Source organism: Molothrus ater, chromosome 16 (genome assembly GCF_012460135.2).
Source record: "Molothrus ater isolate BHLD 08-10-18 breed brown headed cowbird chromosome 16, BPBGC_Mater_1.1, whole genome shotgun sequence".
Lineage (NCBI taxonomy): Eukaryota > Metazoa > Chordata > Aves > Passeriformes > Icteridae > Molothrus > Molothrus ater.
In genome coordinates this window covers 14,073,641-14,098,742 of record NC_050493.2, presented here as the reverse complement: position 1 = coordinate 14,098,742, position 25,102 = coordinate 14,073,641, and the positions used below count along the sequence as shown (strand labels likewise).

Here is a 25,102-nt window from a genome sequence, read left to right as displayed (position 1 = left end):
AGGCTGTTGCAGTGATAAGCTGCTGTGAGCAGTCCTCCTCCCAGCTTTGGGCATAGTCCCTGCTGGCAAGGGAAGGGAAGAGACCAGGACCACAGAACACCATTCTGTTCATCTTTGTGTTGAGGAAGGAAAGGCTGGAGAGGTAAAGGGAAGAGGAAAATAGAATTTACTATTTCAAATAAAGACTTTTCTCAGTAGTTGGGTTCATATTAGGACCAGGTCATAAAGTCAGTTAGAAATCCTGCCAGTGTGAGGCAGGAGGGTGAAGAAATGTGATCTATTGAGTGGGTCCTGTGGGAGGGACTGAGGGGGCTCAGCCTGGAGAGGAGAAGGCTCAGGTGGGACCCTCTGGCTCTCCACAACTCCCTGACAGGAGGGGACAGCTGATGGGAGTCAGGCTCTGCTCCCACAGAGCAAGGGACAGGATGAGAGGGAAAGGCCTCAAGCTCTGCCACAGGAGTTTCAGGTTGGACATCAGCAGGAATTTCTTCCCAGAAAGGGTGGTCAGACATTGTAAGGGGCCGCCCAGGGAGGTGGTGAATCCCCATCCATGGAGGAGTCCAAGGAACGCCTGGATGTAGCACCCAGGGCTCTGGGCTGGGTGACAAGGTGTGATGGGCTCAGGTTGGACTCAGTGGTCTTGGAAGTCTTTTCCAACCTCAGAGGTTCTGTGGTTCCAGCGGAGGAGATTTCACCACGGGGGAGACTCCTCCAGGCCAAGTGGCTCTTTGGGTGTACAGTGTTCTCTCATGTCATTTAGGGGGAGCTGTGTCTCTGTTTTCTAGACTTGGGAAGTTCTTGGGGTGTCATTTATCAAGGCTGTCAGTCTTAGACATCTTTGTGCTCAGACAGTTCTCCTCGAGTACCAAAACACAAGTTGATAACCATTTGCTCGATGCCTCTATATATTCCCCTCCCTTCCCATCTGTCTGTGTGCAAAGTCATGCTTTGTGCTCAGAATGCACAAAGTATCACAGGATTTGAAGTTTGTTTGCTCTTCCAAAGTTCCTGTAGTGTTGGAAAAAGTAATTTCTATTCATGTGGATTGAGAAGGATGAGCTTGTGTTTTGCTTTGATTTTGTAAATTGAATTGCAAGATTTCAGCCCCACACAGCAGTATATATTTGCAAAATATCCTTTTAGGATATATTTTAACTTGGTAAAAGTTGTGAAATTGTGAATCTAATACTGAGAATTTAATTTTGAGAAATTTACCCCGGAATTTGGCCTCTGCGAATGCAAAGACGGATATTTGACATATGTTTGAATTTTTTTTAATCTCCCTTTGGAATCACAAAAATTCTAATCACTTCATTCATTCATTCTTTTCCAGCTGGGAATGACAGGTAACACTACTCCCTTTGGGCAACCTTTCAGTCAAACTGGAGGGCAGCAGATGGGAGCTGCAGGAGTGAATCCTCAGTTGCCGAGCAAGCCGGGCATGGCCAACAGTCTGTCTCCCTTCCCTGCCGACATCAAGAGTACTCCCGTCACCAGTGTGCCAAACATGGTGAGTTGGACCTGCTGCTTCCTGCAATCTTTACCTCTTCCTAGTGCTTTCGAAGTTTTTGGGTGATCCAACACTATCAGATTACTTCTTCATGGTCGTTTAAACATCAGAGTGGTCCCGTGGTTTCTCATTTCCACTCTGCAGTGTGTATATAAAACTTCTGTCCATTTTTATGCAGTGGTTATACTCTCTCAAGGATCATAATTATAAAAACTGCATTGAATCCTTTCATTTTGGCTGGTATATTTCATTTTAAACCAGATAAAAATGTCTTCTTCAGGTTCTGTGTGTCAATTAGAATGTGTTGGGTCAATTACAATGTGCTGGGTACATCACCACCTTCCTGATGAAGCTAAATAGAACCTCATATCCTTAGAAACTGATGTGGTAAACACCCCAGATGCTTCTCACTTTATACTGTGCATGACTTGCATGTCACAAACTTGCCAGAACAGTTTTTATTAGGACACCTTACAAGTTTATAGTATGATGTTTACCAGAGTTCTCTTTATAAAGTTAAATTAAATATTCCCGTTTGTCTCAGGATGTTGCGTATTAATCAAACTGCTTGTGTTGTTTCTATGGAAACTCCAGCTTGTTGCATTTTATATTCTTATACATGATAGCAGTTACTATAGAAACTTGTAAGACCTGCAAATTGCTTATTTCTTCATTTAAATCCAAAAAAGCTATTTTTTGGCACAACCAATGCTTGCTCTTCCATCACTGTGGTTGCTACCTGCCTGTCACTAATAAGCTCTGTATGAGAGGCAAGAGGATGCAATAAACTTCCTCTTTTCTCAATTTTAGAGAATCACTTCCTAATTTTCCTCTCGTTACGCTGTGAAATCTTTCTCTAATATCATTTACTGTTTATGATTATGGAAAGGAGCTTGTGACTGGATTAACACCATGTTCAGAACACCACTTGCACTCATGAAGAATATTTGTAAGAGACAGTTTGCTGCATGACTACTCTTATTGTGTTAGGTGTTTGGATCAGGTGTAAAGCAAGTGAGTTATTGTCCTGATGCTGCAGAAAACCTGCAGGTCTCCCCAAAATGCTGTATTCATCTCAGGGACTGGGTGATCTTAAGGCCTAATTTTGTGCTCATTTAAAAGTCAGGTTTGGGAAAGTCTAAGTCTTAATATACTCCCTTACCAGTATAGGATGTAGTGGTCAATATTCAGGTGGAATAAAAAAGGCATTTGCCATCAAGGCTTGTCAGGTGATGGGAGAGGAATAAAATGAAAAACTGTTTTCTTTCTTCCATCTTGTCCAAGAGAAAGAGGAAAGCAAAGGAAACTTTCCCAGTAGTATCAATTGCAGTTTCAAAATGTCAAAAATACCAACTGAGAGAACAATCAGAACCATTTGTCTTTATTTCTCAGGTGTCAAAAGCTTTGCATGTCCAATATATCTTCTTTTCTCTCACACCACCACAGAGAGCAATGGGCATTTCAGCCAACAGACATTGGCACTGTGGAGCCCAAAGGGCTCAGCTCATGTGGGGGTTAGAGGCATGGCGGTCCTGACAGGGGTGTAACTTCAAAAACTGAATTTCCATCTAAACATTTTTATTGCAAAGCCAAGAACTTAAAAAGAAATGTCACACTTGTTAGAATTTAACCTTTATTTGGCAACAGTGGGTAAGGCAGTGTAATTATTTGGTAATAGCACATCCATGGCCATATGTTATTCCTTCCACAGGGACTTTGCTTTATTCAGTGAACAATATGAACAGAGCCCCTGGAAAGAGCACACAGTCAACATTTAGTTCTATTTTTGCAGCTCAGTGTGCAGCTGTGGGCATTGCTGGCTGAATGTTGTAATATATCTCACTTGGTCATTTCCAAATGCTCTTTCCTGTGGCAGTCAGCACTGGAGCAGGTTTATTCTTTGGATTAGTTCATTTTCACAGCCACCTCTCTGAGATAAAGATGTGTTGCCCCAGTTTTAAGCACAGAGGCACAAGGAGAGTAAGACTGGCAGAATCTGCTGACTCAGAACTTGAGGTTTGTAGGCTCTAGCTTGCTAAACCTTATTTGATAAGTTAAGGCATTACCTTAGGGTGAAATAACATCCACAGCAGTTCCATGAGTTACAGAAACACACATTTAAGTGACATCTGTCACTCACATTGGGCAACCAAAATGTGACCCCAATGGCTCTTGTGAAAAGCAGCTGGTGACAGAGGCAGGTCCCCAGAGCAGAGCTGCAATCCACAATTCCTGCTGGGTGTTCTTACTGCAATCCCGTTGCCATTTCTGTGTCCTGGGATGCTTTGGTCCCTGGAGATGATGGTTTATTTCATGTGCTTGGCCTGGAGACACAGCCTGTCCTGCTCTCTGAGGGAGGCAGCAGTGGTGTGGAAAAGGCAATTGTGTTATGTTAACATCCATCAAAAATGAACCTGTGCAGGGTCAGTTCAGGCTCCATCCACAACAGCAAGTGAAAGACAACTGCATATTTAAAAAAACCCCAAAAACTCCATACAGGGTCCTTTGTGGGATGAGTGCAACCACATATCTTGCTAAACCAGCCCTCTGTGCTATCCTTATCTGAAAGGGCCCCCCAAGTACTATTCCATGTGAGAGACAAAGCCACATGGACGAGAACACTTGGTGGTGTGAGGCAGGAAACCAGATTGCAGCATGGCACTGAGCACTGTGGTTACCACAGGGGGTGTTTAAAGAAGAGAAGAGGAAGCAGAAAAGTGCAGTCATTGTCTGAGGACTCCTAAGTCCTGAAAAACAAAATATTTTTAAATACTCCTTTCAGTCTTTAGCCATACACCTTATACGTGCGCTGCAAAAGTAAAAGATGATTACATTTCTTAACCCACGTTATTCTAATCATTACTGTGTGACACCCCTGTCCCCAACAGTAACCAGGACTTTTCCCACTGCCAGGCATAACCCTGACAGCCAGGACAAATGTGCTGCAGCTGTGGATCTGGATTTTTGATCCAAATTCAGGCTATCACTCTGCTGAGAGCAGCACTGTCCATCCCCCCCAGTAAAGTGGGTCTCTGAAGGGTTAACTCGCTGCAGCCATGCTCCAGGCATGACCTTACACTACACCCTGAGAAGCACGTTTGGATTAATCTCTTTAATTAGAAAAGAAGAACAAACCTTATGCTATTAAAATGATTAAGAGGTCAGCATTAAGGTATTAATTTTCAGTGCCAGCAGGATGGATTGATTTTGTTTGTTTGTTTTGTTTTTTAATGGTGATAGGCAGAATGGGCAGCTTGAAAACTGGAGTGAATGCTTGTTTCCAAAAGAAAAGCCTTGCTTCTGATGTTGGAAGTTTTGGTGGCACGTTGCTGAGGCTCAGTGCTGCTGCAATGGCTCTGCTGCAGGGCTGGCAGTGCTGTGCTGCTGAGATCATGCACCAGCCCCGGGCTGGGGATGGCAGCCACGCTCTGCTCTGGGGCTCTCAGCGTGGTGTGCAGCCAGTCTGGGAGCCAGCAGCCAGTTCAGGATCGTGCAGCCTCTGGGAGGAGCTGCAGGGGGGAGCCCTGTGAGCCTTTTCCACCAAGGCTGCTGAAGCTCTGCTCTCCCTGCAGTGCTGCCCGTTCCAAGGGTGGTGGTGAATGGTTCCTTCGTGGGCATACCAGTAAATCTGGTATTTCTGCATGGCTTAGGAGCACAATGGGGGAAGTTTGGCTTCCAGACACCAGCATGGTTTCACAGTTATCCCTATGACCAGCAGATGGAGTTGAGAGAATATTGCTTTTTGGGAGTGAAGGAAATAATTTTTCTTCAATTCTTGACTTAGAATTGGAGCAGCAGATCTTCTTCTGTGCTTTTTTTCCCCCCTCATCTCGTGCTAAACTGCATCAGGAGCTCTCTTTAGTGTTCTTCTTTGTTTCTTTTTATGTCCTATGGATTTCTGTAATAACAGATTTTGATCAGAAGACGGAAGAAGTGACTGGGGGGTGAGGATGTCTCAGGTGTGCCTTGCTGCAGACCTCTGAGGGAGAGGAAGAAAGCTTTTAAACTGGGAGGCCAGGTTTAATTAGAGCAAGTAGAACTGTAGCTACTTAAAATAGACAACTGGTATTTTATTCTAGAGACCAGAAAGAAAAGGCTTTATGAAGAATCACTTAACTCTAGTGCCCTTCCAGGGAGGAAGGCCTGTGTTCTGACCCTTTCTGTGATTTTTCCTCTCTTGCAGCACAGCCACTCTCCTCTATCCCTGTGGAAAGGTCTGTGGCTCTTGCACTGGCAGCATGCTGAGTGTCTGCTTGCTGCTCTCTTCAGCATCCTCCCAGTCTCTGCTGGGTTTGCTGTCTCTGTGCTCACCTTCCCTGTGCCTGCCCTGACCTCCACTCTGAAATTCAGATTCTCGTTCAAGGCAAGCTCACTCCTTCCCTTCCTCAAGAAAATCCCACCTGATTTACAGCAGTGGACAGCTGGGAAAATGCTCTACTTAGGTCTAAAGGAGAAGATCTTAATAACCTGGAAACAAATCCAGCAGATAGTGTTCAGTGCCAAGGAAAGGAAGTTGTTTTGTTGGGAGCAGAGCATCTCTGTCTTGCCTTAGTGCAGGAGTTCATCCTGGGCATGTGGATTGCTTTGAATGGTGGAATATTTTAGCTTTTGCATCATCTGTAAATACAGTGCCAGGCTGGCAAAAGCTGACAAAGAGGAATTAATCTTTTCCCAATGCTCTGGCCCGTGTTCCACTGTCCCCTCCCCCATATGCAAATCTAACAGTGGAGAGTATCCCTTGCTGTGTCCTACCTATCCCAGCAGCTGAGGTGCTCCATGGCCAGCACTCCAGCAGCATGGCTTTCCTTCCCTTACAAACTTCTCATTTGTGCTTTATCCTTTTTTCTATTCAGCATTTGCTGTCTGGCATTTTTAATGTTCCTCTTTCCTCAGGCTGTTTGTCCCCCATTAAAATAATGAGGTTTATGTAGGGTATATAACCTCTCAATATTTTGCTCAGGCAGTTTCCTATATATGAGAGCTGAAATCTGGCTACACCTTCCTGTATTTTGTCCCTTTTTTCTACTTTGAAACACTTCTTCAGGGTATGTTTCTTGGCATTTGCTGGTCCTGCAAAATCAGAAAATGAGATAAAACTCCACAAGTGTATCCTTAAGAAAGATGCTTATCCAGCCTTCATGTCTAGCAGACTCAATGGCATAGAACTGAGACCTTTGCTGGTTTTAAAACAAAATTCCATTAGCAATTAAAAGTGAAGTGCACTGACCAACTATTCAGGTTCTTTCTGTGGCCTGACCATAGGAGCCTTCCCACCTTTGAGGTTGTCATGGGCTTGCAGGTTCATTTGCCAGTGCCACCCTCAGAGGTGGAAGTTAAAAGTCAAAAATATTCCTGTTTACCCTTGACATGAACACTCTGCCTTTATCCATGTCTGTGCCAAAGCTTTGGGATAAATCCTGAGCTCTAAACACCTTCTTCATATTAAGACCACAGCCTCAAGCTGCTCCAGGAGAGCTTCAGGTTGGACATCAGGAAGGATTTCTTCCCAGGGAGGTTTGTCAGCACTGGCATTGGCTGCCCAGGGAGGTGCTGGAGTCCCCATCCCTGGAGGTGTCCAAGGAAAGCCTGGAGGTGGCACTCAGTGCTGGTGATAAATTGGAGATTGGGCACAGGTTGGCCTTGATGATCTCAGAGGGCTCTTCCAGCCTGAAATGGTTCTGGGATTCTGGGATTCTGTAGGCTTTGTGTTCAGGAGCTGGATATCTTCCTATTCCTACCTCTCCTGATTTCCTAGAGCAGTGCCAGTGCTCGGGTTGGTGTCACAGGCTGGCATCACTTATTCCCCTCCAGACAGCAGGATGGCCTTCTGAGGCCATGTCACTTCAGGAAGCCTCTTTTCCTCTCCTTGGGGCCTTCTGCCCACCATGCAGACTCAGATTCTGATTCCTCCTGCTCCTTGGGTGAGGAAATGCAGCACTGCAGGGTTTTGGGGCACACATGGAAATATTTGTGCATGCAGTGCTCGTTTCAGCCCATTTGTGCAGCTGTGAGCCTCCAACCTCTGGGGCCAAAGCTGACCCTGGGGTTCCTGGTGTCACAAGAATCCTTCCTGTTTGGACAGGACCAGGCTGCTCATTCCATGCTGGTGTAAAACCACCATCCATGTGAACTGCAAGAAGTGTAAACAGGTTCTGTGTCGCTTCCCCAGCAAAGCTCTGCTCATCAGGTGGCTGCACTGGGGAACACCTTTGGCCTTGATGCCCCCAGTAGCTGCTGCTTGAGCTCTCTTTCAGTTTTGGGACAGAATGATGCTCCCTGGGCCCTACAGAGCTGGTTCAGCACTTTAGCTAGAGCATTCCTGCAAATCCTCTGGGCAGGAAAGACTTTTTTGAATCTTACTGGAAAAGTATTGGGATACTCATTATTGGAGTTGGTCACACTATGAAGACTTAATTCAGATAGAAATATTGCTAATTGAAAGTTCTATTTTTATATATATTACATATATATATGATATAATATAAATATATTTTTATATATTACTAATTGAGACATTTACAGTTCATGTGTGTATCCACTTTGTGCCTGCTATTCCTTCTCTGGAAGGGACCTTCAGGATCACACTTTAAGCCTGTGGTTGGAAGGGAGCTGAAGAAGTTGGGGGGTGTTTCACCTTAATGTACCTGTGTGGGGGATTTGTGGCAGTGGATTCTTCATAGCCTCACTAAGACCTGCTGTTGATTACAAACCTCTCTTATAGAACTAAAAGGCATTTTTTAAACACAGGATTTGTCCTCATACAGTGAAAGTCACACTCTTCTATCAGGGAGAAGGAGAAAAACATGGAAATAAACAGAAATTACAGAAGAAAAGTATTTTAAAACCATAATGCTCTGTAGAGTGGAGCTGAGGTAGAGTTCTGTATTGCATTGTTTACCTGCTGTAAGATTGCCCCTGCTGCTGAGATTGCTGCCTACTTTTCTAAGAAAAGGTACATAGTGTTCCATCTCAGCAGTGTTGAGTGCTTTTGAATATAAATACATAAAACCATGGAGAATTACTGGTCACTTCAGTAAAGTAAAACCACCAGGGAACATTGAGTCCATCTAAGTCCACAAGAATGAGATACTTGTGCATCTGTGCTGCCCAGACGTGCAGGAAGGTTTTGCCCTTTAGGATAGGGACAGGGCAGAACCATCTTCCTCTCTGAATGAGTTTCCATAATTTAAAGGGTATTAATAGCTGCCTTACCCTAGAGAAGTATGTATAACTCAGTTTCCAGAAAACTGATTCTTGACATTCCCATCTCTGTCAGAGGCTTTAGCCCATTTCCGCCCCTGATCCATTTGCTCTGTTAATGGTGGAGCAAGTGGCAAGAGAAACAAAAATATCTTTTTTGCCTTATCTGACTACTGAATTATTTCTTTTAATTGTGGGTCCAGAAGTGCCTGAACTTCCTTCTTCAGCAAGAACATTGTCAGTCAGTCAGGTGAAGCAACCTGAAGAAGTTTTCTATTCTGAGGGGGTTTTGCCCTACCAGCAACACACTGATCTGGACTGAGACTGCTTTGTTCTTCAAACCACTGATACTCTGCAATTCTGCTTTTTTTGTTACTCAGTCTTCAAGTATCCCTCCTGGCTCAGGACATCTGTGCTGATACAGCTGCAGTTGTGTCTGTTAACTGGAAGGGTAGTAACAAAAGGAGGACTTGGCTTGGGAAACAGTTCTTTGACTGGGATGAAAGCATCGCTTCCAACAAGATTTTCTTTGGCATGATCCCTGTATTTTTCTGCAGATTAGCTGAACTAATTGTTTCCTATTTGTGACCCAAGAATTGTTTCAGCAAAACCTCTCTGCTCTATGGATTTGCTCACAGGAGAAATGGAAGACTGAATTTCAGCTGCAAGCAGTGGGAGCAGATGTTCATGGGTTTCCTTCATTCACCCCCTTATTCCTTTTATTGTTCTTTCTCTTGAGAGTTCAAGACAGATTCAGCAATTCTCTTTGTCTAAGACTTATTACAATCACTACCAAGTGGTGGAGTCTCCACTTCTTCCATCAAATACCAGGCATGGTGGTTTCTACTTGATCTTGTGTGCTTCATTCCCCAGAAGAAAAGCGAGCTCCAAAACCTGATGTGCAGGGACAAAGCTTGCTGCTGGACTAGGAAAGACTTGGGCAGGGAACTTTTTGTTAATCTAAGAAAATTAGGATTTTGTAGGCTGTGGAATTTCCTGGGGAATCCTTCTCAAAGGTCAGAAGTAGAATGGGCTAGAAATGGTGTATGCTGACACTTAAACCTGATTTTCTTTAAATGTGGTACACAGGCTGTAGTCAGCTGTAGGTTAGTAGTTCTGCAGGCAGTACTGAGCTATTTCCTCTATTTCCTCCCCAGCATAATCCTAATGTTCCTATATTCTATTTTAAAGTGGATTTCAGGGCTGGTTTTCCTTAGGTAGCTTGGAATTTGGTGAGTTTTCCTGTAGTAACCTGTTTTCACAGTGCATAATCAAATTGATTCTTGAGACAATTGCTTGTTTGTCCATGAGATTAATTCAGGCTACAAATCACAGGGATTGCAGCACTTTTGCAGTCCCATATCTGTTCCTGCTAGGGGATTCATTGCAGCCTGTGGATATGTTTAATTTTGAAAGTAAAGTTTCTACATTAGTCCAGGAAGGTGGAAAGCTGCCTGATCTGTGCTGAATAATTGACATGTTAAAGAGGCTGTTTCTCTTCTGCACTGTTACAAGCTGTGCCTTAAACTGAAGAGCTCTGTGGGTTTGCAGCTGTCAGGCAGAGCTCAAGCCTTGGTGCAGAAGTGTGTCCATAAAGAATGGGTGCTGGAAGTAAAACATTGGATTTTAGAGCTGATAGAACCCAGTGTCACCCTGTGGTAGCTCTAGTTCTCCTCAGCAGCCATAATGCAACCCAGATTTAGGTGGCCCCTCCTAGGAGAAAACTATATACAGCTTGCCCTGGGAATTTTCTCTGTGGAAGGGATATCACTTGAAGCCAAAAAGGATTAATTTAGGCTTGAAAAATCAGCTCTGCCTTTTGCTGTAATACATGGAGACAGTCAGAGAATTTTGACTGTCTTCTCCCATTGGACTTCTTTTTGTTAGAGACAAGGAACTGAGATTGATGTGTATAAAATGTATGATATGAAAATCTGACCTGTAGTATGAAAATAGAGTATTGAATTTATAGATTTATAGAATGGTGTGGGATGGAAGGGACCTTAAAGAGTTCCACCTCTGAGCTCATAAGAGCTCATTGCTGTTGGAATGATGGTCCCTCTAATAAACAGTGTTTTGAATGGCTCGTTATTTCAACTCTAGTTTATGTAAGTGTTTTAACAGAGTGTTTAACTCTCAATACACTGATGTTGTTTGAGCATTAGAAATGTTTGAGAGTGGTGCAATAACCCTTGTAGCTCAGTGAACACTTCTGGGATAAAAAAGACGAAGACAGAACCGCGGCGCGCCGGCACGAGGCTGAACTCTCCTTTTTTCTCTCAGTCCCAGATGCAAACCCAAGTGCAGCAGGTGGGAATGGTCCCCACGCAGGCCATGGCCACCGGGCCCACGGCAGACCCCGAGAAGCGCAAGCTGATCCAGCAGCAGCTGGTCTTGCTGCTCCACGCCCACAAGTGTCAGCGGCGCGAGCAGGCCAACGGCGAGGTGCGCGCCTGCGCCCTGCCCCACTGCCGCACCATGAAGAACGTCCTCAACCACATGACACACTGCCAGGCTGGCAAGGCCTGCCAAGGTGAGCCCTCCCTGCCCTCCCTGGCCCCAGCCTTGCTCTGGCACTGCCGTATTTTCTAAAAAATCCCTTCACCAGGATTTCTTCTCCTGAGAAGCCTCAGAGAAAAATGGAAACAATAATGATCTGATTGCTTCTCCTGTGTTTTGCTGCTTTGGAATGTGGGTTGGACATTGTTTACCAACTGGTCATTGTTTGAGTTGTTTTAACTTAATGACCAATCACAGCCAGCTGTGTTGGGACTCTGAAAGGAGTCAAGAGTTTTTCATTATTGTCTTGTTAAGCCTTCTGTCTGTATCCTTCCTCTATTCTTTAGTATATTTAGTATAGTATTATATAATATTATATGATATGATAGAATATGGCATGATATGATATATGATATATGATACAATATAATATAATACGATACAATATAATATGATATAATTCAATAGAATAGAATACAATGTAATGTAATATAATACCATAATATGATATAATATAATATGATATAATATAATATGATATAATATAATATAATATAATATAATATAATATAATATAATATAATATAATATAATATAATATAATATAATATAATATAATATAATATAATATAGTATAATATAGTATAATATAGTATAATATAATATAGTATAATATAGTATAATATAGTATGATATGGTATAATATAGTATGATATGATGTAATATAATATAATATAATATAATATAATATAATATAATATAATATAATATAATATAATATAATATAATATAATATAATATAATATAATATAATATAATATGCCTTCTAAGAGCATTGAGTCAGATTCATCATTCTTTCCAATGACAAGGGGACCCCAAAAATACCACATTGCTCTTCCCAGCCCAAGGGTCCCCTGTGCCTGGCACAAGGGACTGTCAGCACTGGCTCTGTGGTTAAGCTGCTCCCAGCTCTGCCCGTTTAGAAAACAGAATGCAACATTTGCTCTCATCAAGTAGGGTGGTACAGAGTATAGCCTTGCAAGCATCTTCTTCATCTCCTCTGTTGTATTAAGTGTGATGTCCACTGTGTCTTTGTCTTAAATTTCAGCTCTAGTTTCCTTCATTTGCACTTGGATCACAAGATATTTCAGTTGTATTTAGTTATATGTATTGCAGTATTGCAATATTTGCCTTTTGGAAGTAGGATGGTAGCAGTGTAGCCTTGCAATCATCCTTTTCATCTCTGTTGTACAAGGAGGGTGTAGTGTCCACCATGTCTTTGTCATAAATTTTAGGACTAGTTTCCTTCATTTGCTGGTGGATCACAAAAAAATTTACTTGTTTGTGGTTTTAGTATTGCTTGTGAAGGAGAAAGAGTAGAGTTACTCTAAAAAATGAAATAGTTCAAAACCACTTGAAGAATAAATTGCTCTAAAAAACGAAATAATTCAAAACCAATTAGCCAAGGAGTGACTCTTAACTCTTGCTTTCCTTTGCTGCAGTTGCTCATTGTGCATCTTCGAGACAAATCATCTCCCACTGGAAGAATTGTACTCGGCACGACTGTCCCGTGTGCCTTCCTCTGAAAAATGCCAGTGACAAAAGAAACCAACAACGTGAGTATTTCTCTTCCTGCTGTCACCATTGAAACTCTTAAACCAAAGCTGATCATGTGGGCAATGGAGGAATAAACTCTTGGCAGTGTCCCAACAAAGTTAGTAGCTGTTAACAGTTTGTACAAGGATAAATATACCAGTGAGTTTCAATTTCTGATCATTGAATGCAATTCATTACTTAAATACAGTAATACTTAAATACATAAGTGTACTTAAATACACAAATAATTGGGCAAGTCTGAGCTCAAGCACACATCTTTTCTAAAGGGTGTGGCAACTCCTAACTGGTGTTCCATTGTGAGGCAGGTCAATAGATTCCAGTTATGAAGCAGTTTTGGATGTAGGGGGGCTTGGGGAGGAGATCAGCTACTTGATTGTGTTTCTTTTTGCTAGAAACAACTTAAATAGAAATGCTAATGATTTAAAATAATCAAAAATATTTGAAAAAAATCATTCTCTCATGTAAAAAGGTCTGGGTGTCTTAATCATTGTATTTAACACTGGTACAGATTAGCTGTAGTTCTGCAGATCATGTCTGGTTTTTATAATAGCTGAGCTGTTACTGATCCTTGGGGCCAGTCCATTTGTAGTTTATTTCTTGTTCCCTTTTACTCTGAAAAAGAAAATTCTCAACTTACAGGTTTGCTTCTCATCAAGTCCTTTGAAAAGATGCCAGGGTGGAACATTTTACAGCATCAATGTAAAGTTCTAGAAGTCTTAAGTAATGTTTGCCTAAGTATATTTAAATAAGGGTTAAGAAGTGGAAAATAGCTGCAGGACTTGCAAAGCTTGTACATTGGAATTGGATTGGAAGCATTCTGCTAATTTCCAGCTAAGCTGAGACTGCAGTGGGGAGCTCCAGTAAACCTTGGAGGATGGACAATTGCTCCTAGGTTAGGTGGGATTAAGGCAGGGGGGGAGTAGCTGCTAAAACTACCAAAATTATCCATTGAGGATGTTCTCTTTATGGTTTAAGTAGGGGTTTTTCTCCTCCAAACTGAAAAAATTACAACTGTAGAGCTACTTGGAAGTCAGGATTTTGTTTTCATTTTACCAAACTTCTCCATGGTAAACAAGATAAATCTTGTGCTTTGAAGGTAGTAATTTGTTGCAAGTGATTACTTGTTTGACCCTTGAAAAATGTGTTGAAAGCTTTGCTTTTTAATATGACATGGTCCATTTGTGTTTAACATCCTTATTACACAGCTGTTATCAAAGTGCTAACAACATCTACCAGAACAGAATTGTATTTTTCAATACAAGCTGCTGGTGAAAAGTAGTTTGTGCACCATTTGTTTGGTTGCTCATACAGCTGATCATAAGAGAACAAAAACTGGAACATAAACAAGCCTTAAAAATAATTTTGCTATGGAATCAAATATGATACTGTCTGACTGCAACAGAATTATAGTGGATAAGTGTAGAATTGGTCTCTCTTGTTGCATATGGAGGGAGATAAATATGAAATCTCCTTCTATTCAGTTAATCAATAAACCAGTGGTGCAGGGTTCTTTGTCCTGGATTATGTCTGAGTCATACACATAACACCTCATGGTTTATTGGAAGTGAAAGAGGAACACTTAAAGTACTTTTTTAGCTGTATTATGAAAGGTACTCCTTTTTGTGCATTCAGGAGGGTTTGTGAAATGATTTACATTGGTATGTGCATTTTTAAATGTTGGGCCTGATCAGGTGGATTTTAACCAGAGCTAGAGTAGTTTTAGACTGGAAGAAAATGTTGTCTTGTTTAAGAATAATACAGAGTAGCTTCTACTGAACTGGGAGAAGGAGGGAGTCTGCATTTGGCAGAATAGAGAGAACATTCAGAAAGGGAAAAAGGAGTGAGGAGTGTGGTGATCCTCCCCCTATTGCAGGGAGAGTCCAGAACCTCCTTCCTGGGCCCATCCCTGTTTCCCTGTTGTTGTTTCAGTCCTGGGGTGGCCATGCTGGGCTCTCATAGCTGTTCCAAAGGGTGCCCACCTTTCAGAACATTCTGCAGTTGAGCATGCTGAGCCATGCAAGGTGGTGCCTCACTTCCATGCTCAGTCATTCCTGTGCTTTTGTAGCTTTCTGTTCCCACTCCTTGGGGATCTGCAAGTCCTGGAAAGTCCTGGGGTTTAGGTTATTGCCTTGGAGCTGTTTCTGTGCAGGTCTTTTAGTGTTGGGTTTTTTTGCAAAGAACATTGTGCTAGGTTTCTTTTGTATTGCCTTTTTTATTTCTTTTAAAACACTCTTGAACTATATTTTACTATAATGGTTGATAGTGACCTGACTTGTTAATAGGACATGTTGGGACAAATTTAAAATTCTTTCTGTTCCACATGGTTCTTATTGTGTGTCCCATATACCTCTGAGGGGACAGGGGAAACTGGAAAACAAATATTATTTTGCACTAATGGTAAAACATTAAGCTTTTCTTTTGAATAAGCAAGTGAATCCTGTGTTTTGAAGTAATGGCTTGAAATTTGGTTGAAATATTTTGGGGTTGAAGGCTTGTTTTTGTTAGGAAGTTCTTCTTGCTCCCTGCTGGGCCCAACACCATATGAGTCACAAACTTTTGCAAACAGTTGTTGATATATTTCCTAGTTTTGTAGCTGTGTCAGTTATTTTTTTGAAGATTCATCTTGTCATCCACTTGCTTGAGCTCCTTAATTCTTCCATTCCTGGCCTGGGCAGGTGTGTTGTGCCGCAGCTCCTGGATCTGCTCCCATTTGTAATGTCCTGGGCCATCCCCATGTGCAGCACCTGGTGTGCATCATTCCAGGTTCAGGAGACCCTGGAAAACCCCTGGGATCCACACTCAGATGAGTGAGACTGGAAAGAGGAGTTGTGAACATGGAGCTGATCTCCTCTGGAGCTTTTCTCGTAGGAAAATTTTAAATAAAATGCAGCAAGGAGAAAGCTGGATTAAAAAAGATGAAACTTGAGCTAACTCATCTTCACCTAAAAGTGTGATTTTAGAGAAAACACCAGAAATTGTGGTGTGTGTGAAGTCAGGGATGAAGGAGCAGGAATCTGATGAGGGAAGTGGAAGCAGGGACCATGATCTAGCTGGCTGATGCAGCAGGACATGGAAGAGAACCTGCATGTGGAGCTTTTGAGAGCCAGTCCTTTGCAGAGGAGGAAGGAGTGAGTGCATCCATGCACAGGGAAATGTGTCCAGGAGGAGGAGGCAGCAACTTCTTCAGTGGAGTCTTTTTTCCTGTGAAAACAAAATGAAATCCAGCTTGTTCAATCTTACTGTCAGTGACTGTAAGATCTACAAACAAAACATGTCTCTTGTTTTTTTCAATTGCTGGACATCATATAATGGTGACCCATCAGTTATCCCATGGAGCCACATGGTGGATAATAGCCCTTGGATTAAGGAGTTCCACTGATTGACTGATCCAATGCTTATGAAGGCTTATGATGTAATGCTTAACTTAAATAAAAATTAAAATGGCATTGGTGGTGAAGTTTAAAGCTGACACTTCCTGCTTCAAATTCTTCATAAAATCTTTACCCCATGATTTGATTCAAGATACAGCCTTTAATTAAATGATTGTGTGTATTTATCTTCATGTACCTGCCAAATTCTGAGGCAGGACAGGCTTGTGCTGAGGTGAGTCAAGGGCACCAGCACAGATTTTGCTCCAGCCACTGCAAGATGAGCAGAGTGAGGAACAGGACAGAATAAGTCTCAATCAAAGAATTCAGAAGCAAAATCAAACATTTTAACCAGCATGGCTAAATTTAAATCAGCTCATAGCTTGTTGTCTGAGGTGTTGAGATAGAGTTGCTGAAGGATTTTGGTTTAACAATTGCCAGCTGTTCTAACAGACAATTGTGTCTCAAATGCTACTTTTTTTGCATCTTAATTGTTAGTATTACCTTCTTTCTAGCTTATTGATCTAATCTTAGGAGTTTAGGAATTTAAAATTCTTCAAAATGGTTTAACATGTTCACTGGAGTGGGCAGGTTAGAGGAGTGCTGGGCATTCATCCTTAAAATAGCGTTAGGGATCTGTGCTTAAAATAAATTTAATTAGCTGGAGGGGTTCCCCTCCAGAAGACATGAGTGCAGTGTCATTAAACAGCACCTGAGACAGACATGAAACAGTACCTGAGACAGGAATCCTGCAGGTGAGCTGCTCCTTGATGGTTCTGGTGCCTGCTGGGGCATTGGGATGTCACTGGGGCTGCTCAGGAAGTTCTGGGGCTGCTCAACTTGTGCTTGTTTGAACCTTCCCTCCTCAGGTACATAAACACAAGTGACACTGGGGCACACAGAGCCAGCTGTCTTTACAGCATTTAGAATGTGAATTACAAAGCTCATTTCACACTTGTAACTTCTGTCATGGGCTCCTCAGCGTCTGAAGCACCAGTTAAGAAAAATAAATTTCAGCAGACATTGCTTCACATAGCAGTGGCCTAATGTGTTTGTTCCAGGGCTGTGTTTATTTTAGTTGACTTTATTTCCTGCAGTATCTGCCACAGAAGGGACAGCATTTGCACTTGGGTCTCTCCAGAGTAGAAATTTAATACTCTGTGCCTCCATCTTCTTGTTTGACAGATAAAGTCATGCCTTCATATAAAACCAGTGAACAAACAGACAAAAAAAACTCCTTCAAAACCAGGTTCCTGATATTGGGAAATACTCAGAACAGGATCCTGTTGAGTTGTGAATTGGTAGAAAAGCTGAGGCCAAATAGTTTAACACTGTTCTAACACAAAGGCTGAACTTGTGCTTTGTAGTGACTGAAGCTGCTGCCAAAGCCCAGCCCAGAGCTCTGGGCTGGAGGGGCTGAACTTGTCCAAGTGAGCTCCAAGCCAAGCCTGCAGTCTCAGACAATCAGTGGCTTTTCCCCAGAACGTGAGGGGTGGTGGAAGGCTGGGGTCTCCTCAGTGGGGTGACCTGAGCCTTTTCCAGATTCCCAAACATTGGCATCACCTGTGGGTGTTCTGCCATCTCCACACTTCAGCACTGAAAGCAAATTGGGGGGGGTTTGTCCTAATTTTTCTGGTGGAATGTCATCTCTAACAAGCTGGAATTCTTATTGGCTCCTGAATCAATCTGTGCTGTCACAACAACCTCTGAAGCCTTTTAAATGCCAGGCTGCCACAACTTTTGTGCTATTTAACCTTGGAATTCCTTGGCTTGCAGTAGTGTAAAGGCATCTTTCTCCTAGGCTGTGTGATTCCAGAGTACTACATGCAAGTCCAATGAGGAATTCATAGAGATGCTCTTTAATAGGTCTTTTTTTTTTTAATTAAGCTGATAGGATCTTAATCAGCTTCTGCCTTTGTTTTTAAATTCTCTTGGAAGTGATCAGTGAGTTCAAAAGTTATTGTGAGTGTGTCCACAGAGTGTAAATATACATAAGCCTTAATTTCCATGGTAATCCCAGCATTTAAAATACTGTGGATTCTCCTTTGGGGGAAAAAAGGATGTTTTTTGTAGGGCTGCTTATTCAGGAGAGGGAGCTATCGGAGTTTATTTATTTGTAGTTCTTTGGCAAATGAGATCAAATTGATTTCTCATCTGGAGAGGGAAAAGTCTGGACTCTGCAATGTGAGTGTTTTCTCTTGGGTGGAAGCTGGAAGCCTGTGTATCTGTTTCAGTGATTCAGTTTCCATAGTGGGTGAGGATTTAAGAAATCCTGGATAATGCTGTTAATGTCTCAGAAGGCTTGTTTTCCTGACTTTTTTATCTAACCACGTGCCCCTACTAATATTTCAATAAAACAGTTATTGTTGCCTGTATTAAGAGCCATTACTGTTGCTAAGTTTAGTTCACACATTTGTAATGCACATTATATATTTAATTACTTGAGGGGGAAGATGTGAAGGAAGTGTTACTTCTACCAGAGTCCTGACTATCAAAATGCAGTGTCCCTGTGCTGAGGGTGGTACTCTGTGGGTCATTCACCAGGGAACATGGCATTACTTAGAATGGCAGCTAAAATGAGAACCAGAATGCAAAACTTTGCTCTCTTCTGGATCAAGTAAATACTACTTCTCCCTGTTGTTTCCATTTCCTGTCTAAGGAAAAATGACTCTTCCATACACCTGTGTGGTGGGAGAGGTTGGTTGGTTGTGGTAGCCATATAGATTAATGAATACCTAAACATCATCTAAATTATTTACCAGAGTTCAACCCCTTACTGACTCTCCAATTTATTTTAGATTTAGCCAGTACAATCTGAGACTCATCAGGGTTTTTCATATCTCTGAGTAACTTGGGTTTTAAGGTAATTTGGCCTTCAGAAGATTCATCTGGTGACTGCTCGCAATGAAAATTTCTACCAACAGATCTTCAGTATTACCTTTGTGTCCAAGGACACAGTGTTTCTGCTCAACTCAGGATCTCTGTTCTGGAGCCAAATATTTTGACCTAAAATGGGATTGATGGGAAAGAGGGAAGTAGAGGAATTAAATTTTTTTCCCCCTTAGTTTACTGTCCCCAAGCATGAAAATCCTATTTAGCCTTATGTAGGAGCCTGCACTATATATCTGTTACAAGTAATTATGGGCTTATCTGCCTGAAATTTACAGCACTTCTCTTTAGACTGCATGGATTAATAGCCAGGGTGGGTTCTGTCCTGTAGAATCAAAGGTTGAGTTTTCCCACTTGGCATCTCGGGTGTTGTTCTGTCCTCTGGCAGAAAAATATCTGTATCATAGAATTTGTGCATGTTCTGGTGACTCTTGGCATGACTGGTTTTACTCCTTCTCCTCATTGAGTTTTAATTTTTTCTTATCCTTTCTCTCCTCTGTAGCCCTTTTAGGGTCTCCAGCAGGTGGAATCCAGAATTCCATCGGTTCTGTTGGCACGGGCCAGCAGAGCACTCCAGCACTAAGCAATCCCAACCCAATTGACCCCAGCTCCATGCAACGAGCCTATGCTGCCCTGGGGCTGCCATATGGCAACCAGCCCCAAACACAGCTGCAGCCCCAGGTCCAAGGCCAGCAGCCAGCACAGCCTCAGGCTCACCAGCAAATGAGGACCATTAATGCACTGGGTAGGTGGAGAAAAGACCAAGAGAAAAAAAAAAGAGTTAAAATAACTGATGTTGAATTTTTAGGATAGTCTGGTATTTTGTTTGGTCAGAGTAGTGACTGTCTGTTCATGTTGTTTAGTAAGTTAAAAATACACTATTTATTTACCCTACCATTCATTTACATTTGAATATTAGAAAGTTTTGAATGTAGTGCTTTTGACAAATAGTGGGAGTTTAAGTTTCTGTTAAAATACAGCTCATTCTATTAAAATATAGCCCATAGCTCATTCTCTGACGTGATGAGACAGAACTTCTGAAGGATTTTGGTTTAACAATTGTTCCCTGTTCTAACAGATAATTCTGTCTCAAATACTTTTTTTTTTGTATTTTTTGCATCTTAATTGCTAGTATTACCTTCTTTATAGCTTATTGATCTAATCTTAAGAGTTTATGAATTTAAAATTTTAATGGACTCATTTTTGTAGTTCAGACAAAGTAACTTGGTTCCAGAAATAGCCATGTATTTGCAGCACAGCAGGTATTGTTATAAAAATACTTAACCTGATAAATTACTTCTTTAGTTAGCCAGGTGGGTCAGTAAAATGCAGTTTTGTCAAATTATTGTCAAAATTGTGAACTGTGTACCAATGATGTTTAATTTTGTCCCAAAGGAGCCAACCAGATGAACCTTCCCGCAGGAGGAATAACAACAGACCAGCAACCGGGTCTAATTTCTGAAACTGCTCTTCCAACATCTCTTGGGACAAATAAGTAATGCACACATTTTCATTCTTGCTCAATTAAACATTTATTTCCATGCTTATGAAAGTAAATAAGAGCATGCTTTAAGAAGTGAGGGTATTGGCATGGAGATGGACGTGTACAGCTCTGCTCTCTCTCCTGTTTCAGTTCCAGAGCTGCCACTTTGTGCCTCCTGAGAGCCCCACAATATTTACTGCTTTTAAATGAAGTCCCAAAGGAAGAATAGTTTTATTTTTAAGTTCATAGTTGTGATTCTTTGCCATTCACACTGTGAATGTGCCTTGTAAACTCCTGAGCTTTGCTGCTTTAGGGGTTGCAGTTTGTTGATGCCAAAATTTCATTTAAGAGAATCTTTGATGCAATAGCTAAAAATGATGAAAGTAACAACTCAAAAATTACTTCAGGCATCAAACCTATAACAAAACTCTGCATTCTGGTACTCTAACAGTCCCTTTTCTTTTTATTTCAGCCCACTAATGAATGATGGCACAAACTCTGGCAATGTTGGAAACCTCAGCTCAATGCCAACGGCTGCACCTCCTTCGAGTACCGGGGTAAGGAAAGCATGGCATGAACATGTCACTCAGGACCTGCGCAATCATTTAGTGCATAAACTGTAAGTATTCACCAAGGCTGCCTTTTTCCTCAATGTTTTGAAAGAATTTCAATACAGTAGTTGTGCTATTAAGCTGAAAAGAAAGTTATCAGTAGTGGTTCTCAGGTGCTGGGCCACTCAGGATGAGTTGTTACCTTTAATTGTCCTCTTCAGTTTGTTCTTCGTGCTCATTAAGGAGTGGGCATGGAATTAGTTTCTATTGCTAGTAAATTTGCTCTGCTGTGGTGAACAGTTATTTAGACTCCAGACTGTTAAGCCTCACTTTATTTTCATCATTTAATTTGTTTTAATCTTGTGAGAAATAGTAAAATACTAATTTTTTTAACCATTTTTATATGCTTTTATATATCTGGTGTGTAAGGAAACATCCAGGGTGATTATCATAAAGCTGTATACTGATTTTGGGGTTTTTTTCTGAAGATCTTTTTCTATTATTGTTGCTCTGTCCTTGCAGTGTCCAAGCCATCTTCCCCACTCCTGATCCAGCAGCACTGAAGGATCGCCGCATGGAGAACTTGGTGGCTTATGCCAGGAAAGTGGAAGGAGATATGTATGAATCTGCTAATAGTAGGGTATGTTGCTTCAGTCCAACATGTCAAAGAACAGTAGTATCACAAATCTTAGAAGTGTAAAGAAAACCACAGAGAATCATTTCCCTCTTCATGGGGAAAGTCGTGTTTTCAGTCTGTGACAGTGTTTGTGTAGTCCCAAGCCATGTGATTTATGTCACTCCAAGCTAATTCAGCTGGAGACACCACCTCCATCCCTACTTGCATCCTCCTGAAATGCAAGAAGCTTGGAGCACAGCTTGCAGTTCTTGATGTTTCCCTTACTGACTTCCTCCCTTTTTGGCAGTCTGTGTAAGCAGTAGTTTTAAATTTTTTTAATGTCTCTTTACCACTGGAGGTTTTCTCTAGGACCCAGTGCTGTTCCACTGCTTACCTTCCACCTGTACTGATGGAAATAATTCTCCTCTACTCTGCAGCACCAGGAGTAGTTGGGCTAAGACATAAGAAGTCAGTTTGGCTTCTTTGTAGATGGGGAAAAAACCCAGAATTGCTGTTGTAGCTCACAAATTTTGCTCTGTCTGCACAGAGATGTCAGCTCAAATCTCTCTTACTTGAAGGGAGCAAAGCCCTGTTGATTGACAGGCTGAAGATATGACATGGTGGTAATTCTACCCTGAAGGAACCACTCCCTGGAAGTTTTCATTGGGAAAAGACAACAGTAGTAACAGCCAGCAAGATCCTACCTGATCAGAAACTTGAGATCCTTTCTTAAACAAGGGAGGAGCTCTAAAGAGAGCAGTGGCATTTCTGGTGATAATCAGATGATCCAGTCAGACCCCTCTGCCTCCCTCAGCCCACCTGCCAGAAGAGCTGGAGATGGAAATGCAGGTTTTATTTCCTAGAGGCTGAGAGGCAGGGGCCATTCTTACAGAGCTGGTCAGTAACCACATTGTATCCTCCTGGTAGCTACAAGGAGGAGACAATGTTTGCAAGGAAGCCTGGGGTGTGCTCAGCCGTGGCTACCCTGGCAGCTTTGGAGAGCAATTTTAGGTAGAAGGAGGATTTCATGGTCACACCTGGCTGTCTGAGTGCCTTCTCAGCAAGGATGAGCATAGCAAACTCCTGATTGTAAAATGAAATGCCTTCTGACAGACAAACATCTAGAAGTATCTTCTCCTCACCCCTCAAAACAGCTGTCAGAGCCTCCTGGCCAGAAGTTTCTGTTATTGGAATTTATCTAATGTATTTGGCTGCAAGCAGCAAACTTGGAAGAAGGCAGTAATTCAGAATGTGTTAACAATGCCATGAGGAATTGCATCCTTCCTTTTGAGGAGCTCCCATTCTACTTTGACACTGAAAAACATCATATTAGTAAAAGGCATCATTGTAAGGAGTTTAATGCTGTTCTAGCAGTGTGGGCTCCTTGTGAACACAGCCTTTGCAGGAGTCTTTGCAGTGGGGAAGCAGCACAATATTAAATTTACAAATAGGAGCTTACAACTGAAGTAGCTTGAGCAGGAGAGGGGCTGTAAAGCTTTTAAACTGCACAGCAGAAAGTGTCTGCACTGATTTTTGAGAAACTGAGAAGTGACCTGAAAAACAAAGCTTTATATTGCATGACTGGACTTCCTTAACAAGGCTTCTGAGGAATACATATCTCATGTTAAGTTTTCAGAAATTAATTAAATCCTGCTGTAATAACAAATTCTGTGCTCTGTGTAACCTTGGCTTCTAAGAGCATGGTGGCCCCACAAATAAAATGTAGCCTTGAGGGTTTGTGGGGTATTTTGCCTTTAACAGGTGCATAAGCACTTGGCAGATGTGTGTCCAGCAATTCTTGACAGGTAGAATTGTCTATGTGGTGTGCACTGTGACTGTCTTATTGGATCTGTTGTCAGTGTGGGTTGAGTAAAATGGATTTTTCATCTTGTACAGATATAGTGTTTACTTGTCTCTGCCTGTGAACTATTTTTCACTGAATTTTCTCCATTCCTTTGAGGTTTGTCTTGTTTTGTTTATCCCTTGCCATGATTGTTGATAGACTCTTTAGGAAAAGAGCAGTTCCTTTCTTTATGTAAAAATTGATCTGTGCTTAACATCTGTCCTGTAACACTGTGCTGGGAATATCTTCTTCTTTTGTCTGTGAATTAGTGGAAATGTTCATTATGAAAATAACATTTAAAAATCATTAACACCTTGAAACTAAATGACAGCTTCCTTGGTTTTGCTGAAGCAACAGAGAACTTCCAGCCTTCTCCTTTGCCTGCTAATTTACTCAGAGTAGGCATGCAGGGTAGCCATAAACAAGTGTAATTTCTGGAAGCTTTGTTTTTTCCTGTTCTGCATTAAAGCAGAAAAGACTGTCTTAATTTACAGGATTCTGAAAAGGAATATTTCTTTTTCAATTAGGCAGGTGTATACATTAAAAACCAAAACAAACTCAAAACCAGATGATAGTATTTAGGTAGACTGAATGAGTTTTGCTGCTACTGATTACTCTTTGTTTTTCCCTTTTAGGATGAATACTATCATTTATTAGCAGAGAAGATCTATAAGATACAAAAGGAGCTAGAAGAGAAGAGGAGGTCTCGTCTCCATAAACAAGGGATGCTGGGGAACCAAGCAGCCTTACAGACCCCTGGGCCCCAGCCCCCAGGGATTCCCCAGGTGGCTGCTGCCATGGGCCAGGCACAGCCCGTCAGGCCACCCAGTAAGTGCTGCTGGAGCTGCTTCTCAGGAGTCTCTGGACTTCAGTTAATGCTGAGGTTGTGTTTCAAACTGGTTTTGCTGACCTTTCTTGTGTTGTGTTGCAGATGGGCCTATGTCCATGCCAACCGTGCCTATCAGTCGTATGCAGGTTTCTCAAGGTATCTGTTTTCCTCTCTAATTGCAATTTGTGGGTTCAAAATAATTGTTGGGGTGGGAAAGGTGATCTTATGTTAGGGTTTTTTGGTTTTGGGAGGGAGGAACTACAGGGGCTGCCTTTTTTTCAGCATTGCTCTGTGTCAGGGCAGTGCTAACAATATGGATCCAGCACTTTGCTAGGGATTGGGAATTAATTCAGTGCTTCCAAAGAGAGGACAGCTCAAGCAAGAATACTGTGGATAATCTCATTTAAAAGACTGTAAAGGGAGAAGGATGTTGGCATGTTTTCATCAGTTAATTAGCCAAAAATACACCTGTAGCTGGAAACACAGCACATTAGTCCAACATCTGTGTAACTAATGATAGCCTTTCTTGGTTTCTGCTGGAAAGTGCATCTAAAAAAGCCTTGGAGCTTGTGCACAACACTTGTTATTACTCACTGAGGCTGCTGTGAGCTCATGGGTGGATTTTTCCCAAAAAACAAACCCATTTCTTTTAGGTGCTTCAACTTCCTTTAAAGAAGTGTCCTCAGCTATTTTTTTC

General features: G+C 41.8%; 1 protein-coding gene across 5 annotated transcripts in view; it reads left to right on the top strand.

Moving 5' to 3' along the window:
• The window catches only part of CREBBP (CREB binding protein), a 97,772-nt gene that overhangs the window by 37,320 nt on the left and 35,350 nt on the right, over window positions 1-25,102 (top strand). For all 5 annotated transcript variants that reach the window (XM_036392532.2, XM_036392531.2, XM_036392533.2 and 2 more), the window contains 9 exons: window positions 1,334-1,510; window positions 10,994-11,243; window positions 12,712-12,825; window positions 19,586-19,828; window positions 20,479-20,578; window positions 21,039-21,185; window positions 21,640-21,757; window positions 24,212-24,404; window positions 24,508-24,561. In XM_036392532.2, the coding sequence (XP_036248425.1) occupies window positions 1,334-1,510; window positions 10,994-11,243; window positions 12,712-12,825; window positions 19,586-19,828; window positions 20,479-20,578; window positions 21,039-21,185; window positions 21,640-21,757; window positions 24,212-24,404; window positions 24,508-24,561 (1,396 nt within the window). The remainder of the gene's footprint in view (window positions 1-1,333; window positions 1,511-10,993; window positions 11,244-12,711; window positions 12,826-19,585; window positions 19,829-20,478; window positions 20,579-21,038; window positions 21,186-21,639; window positions 21,758-24,211; window positions 24,405-24,507; window positions 24,562-25,102) is intronic.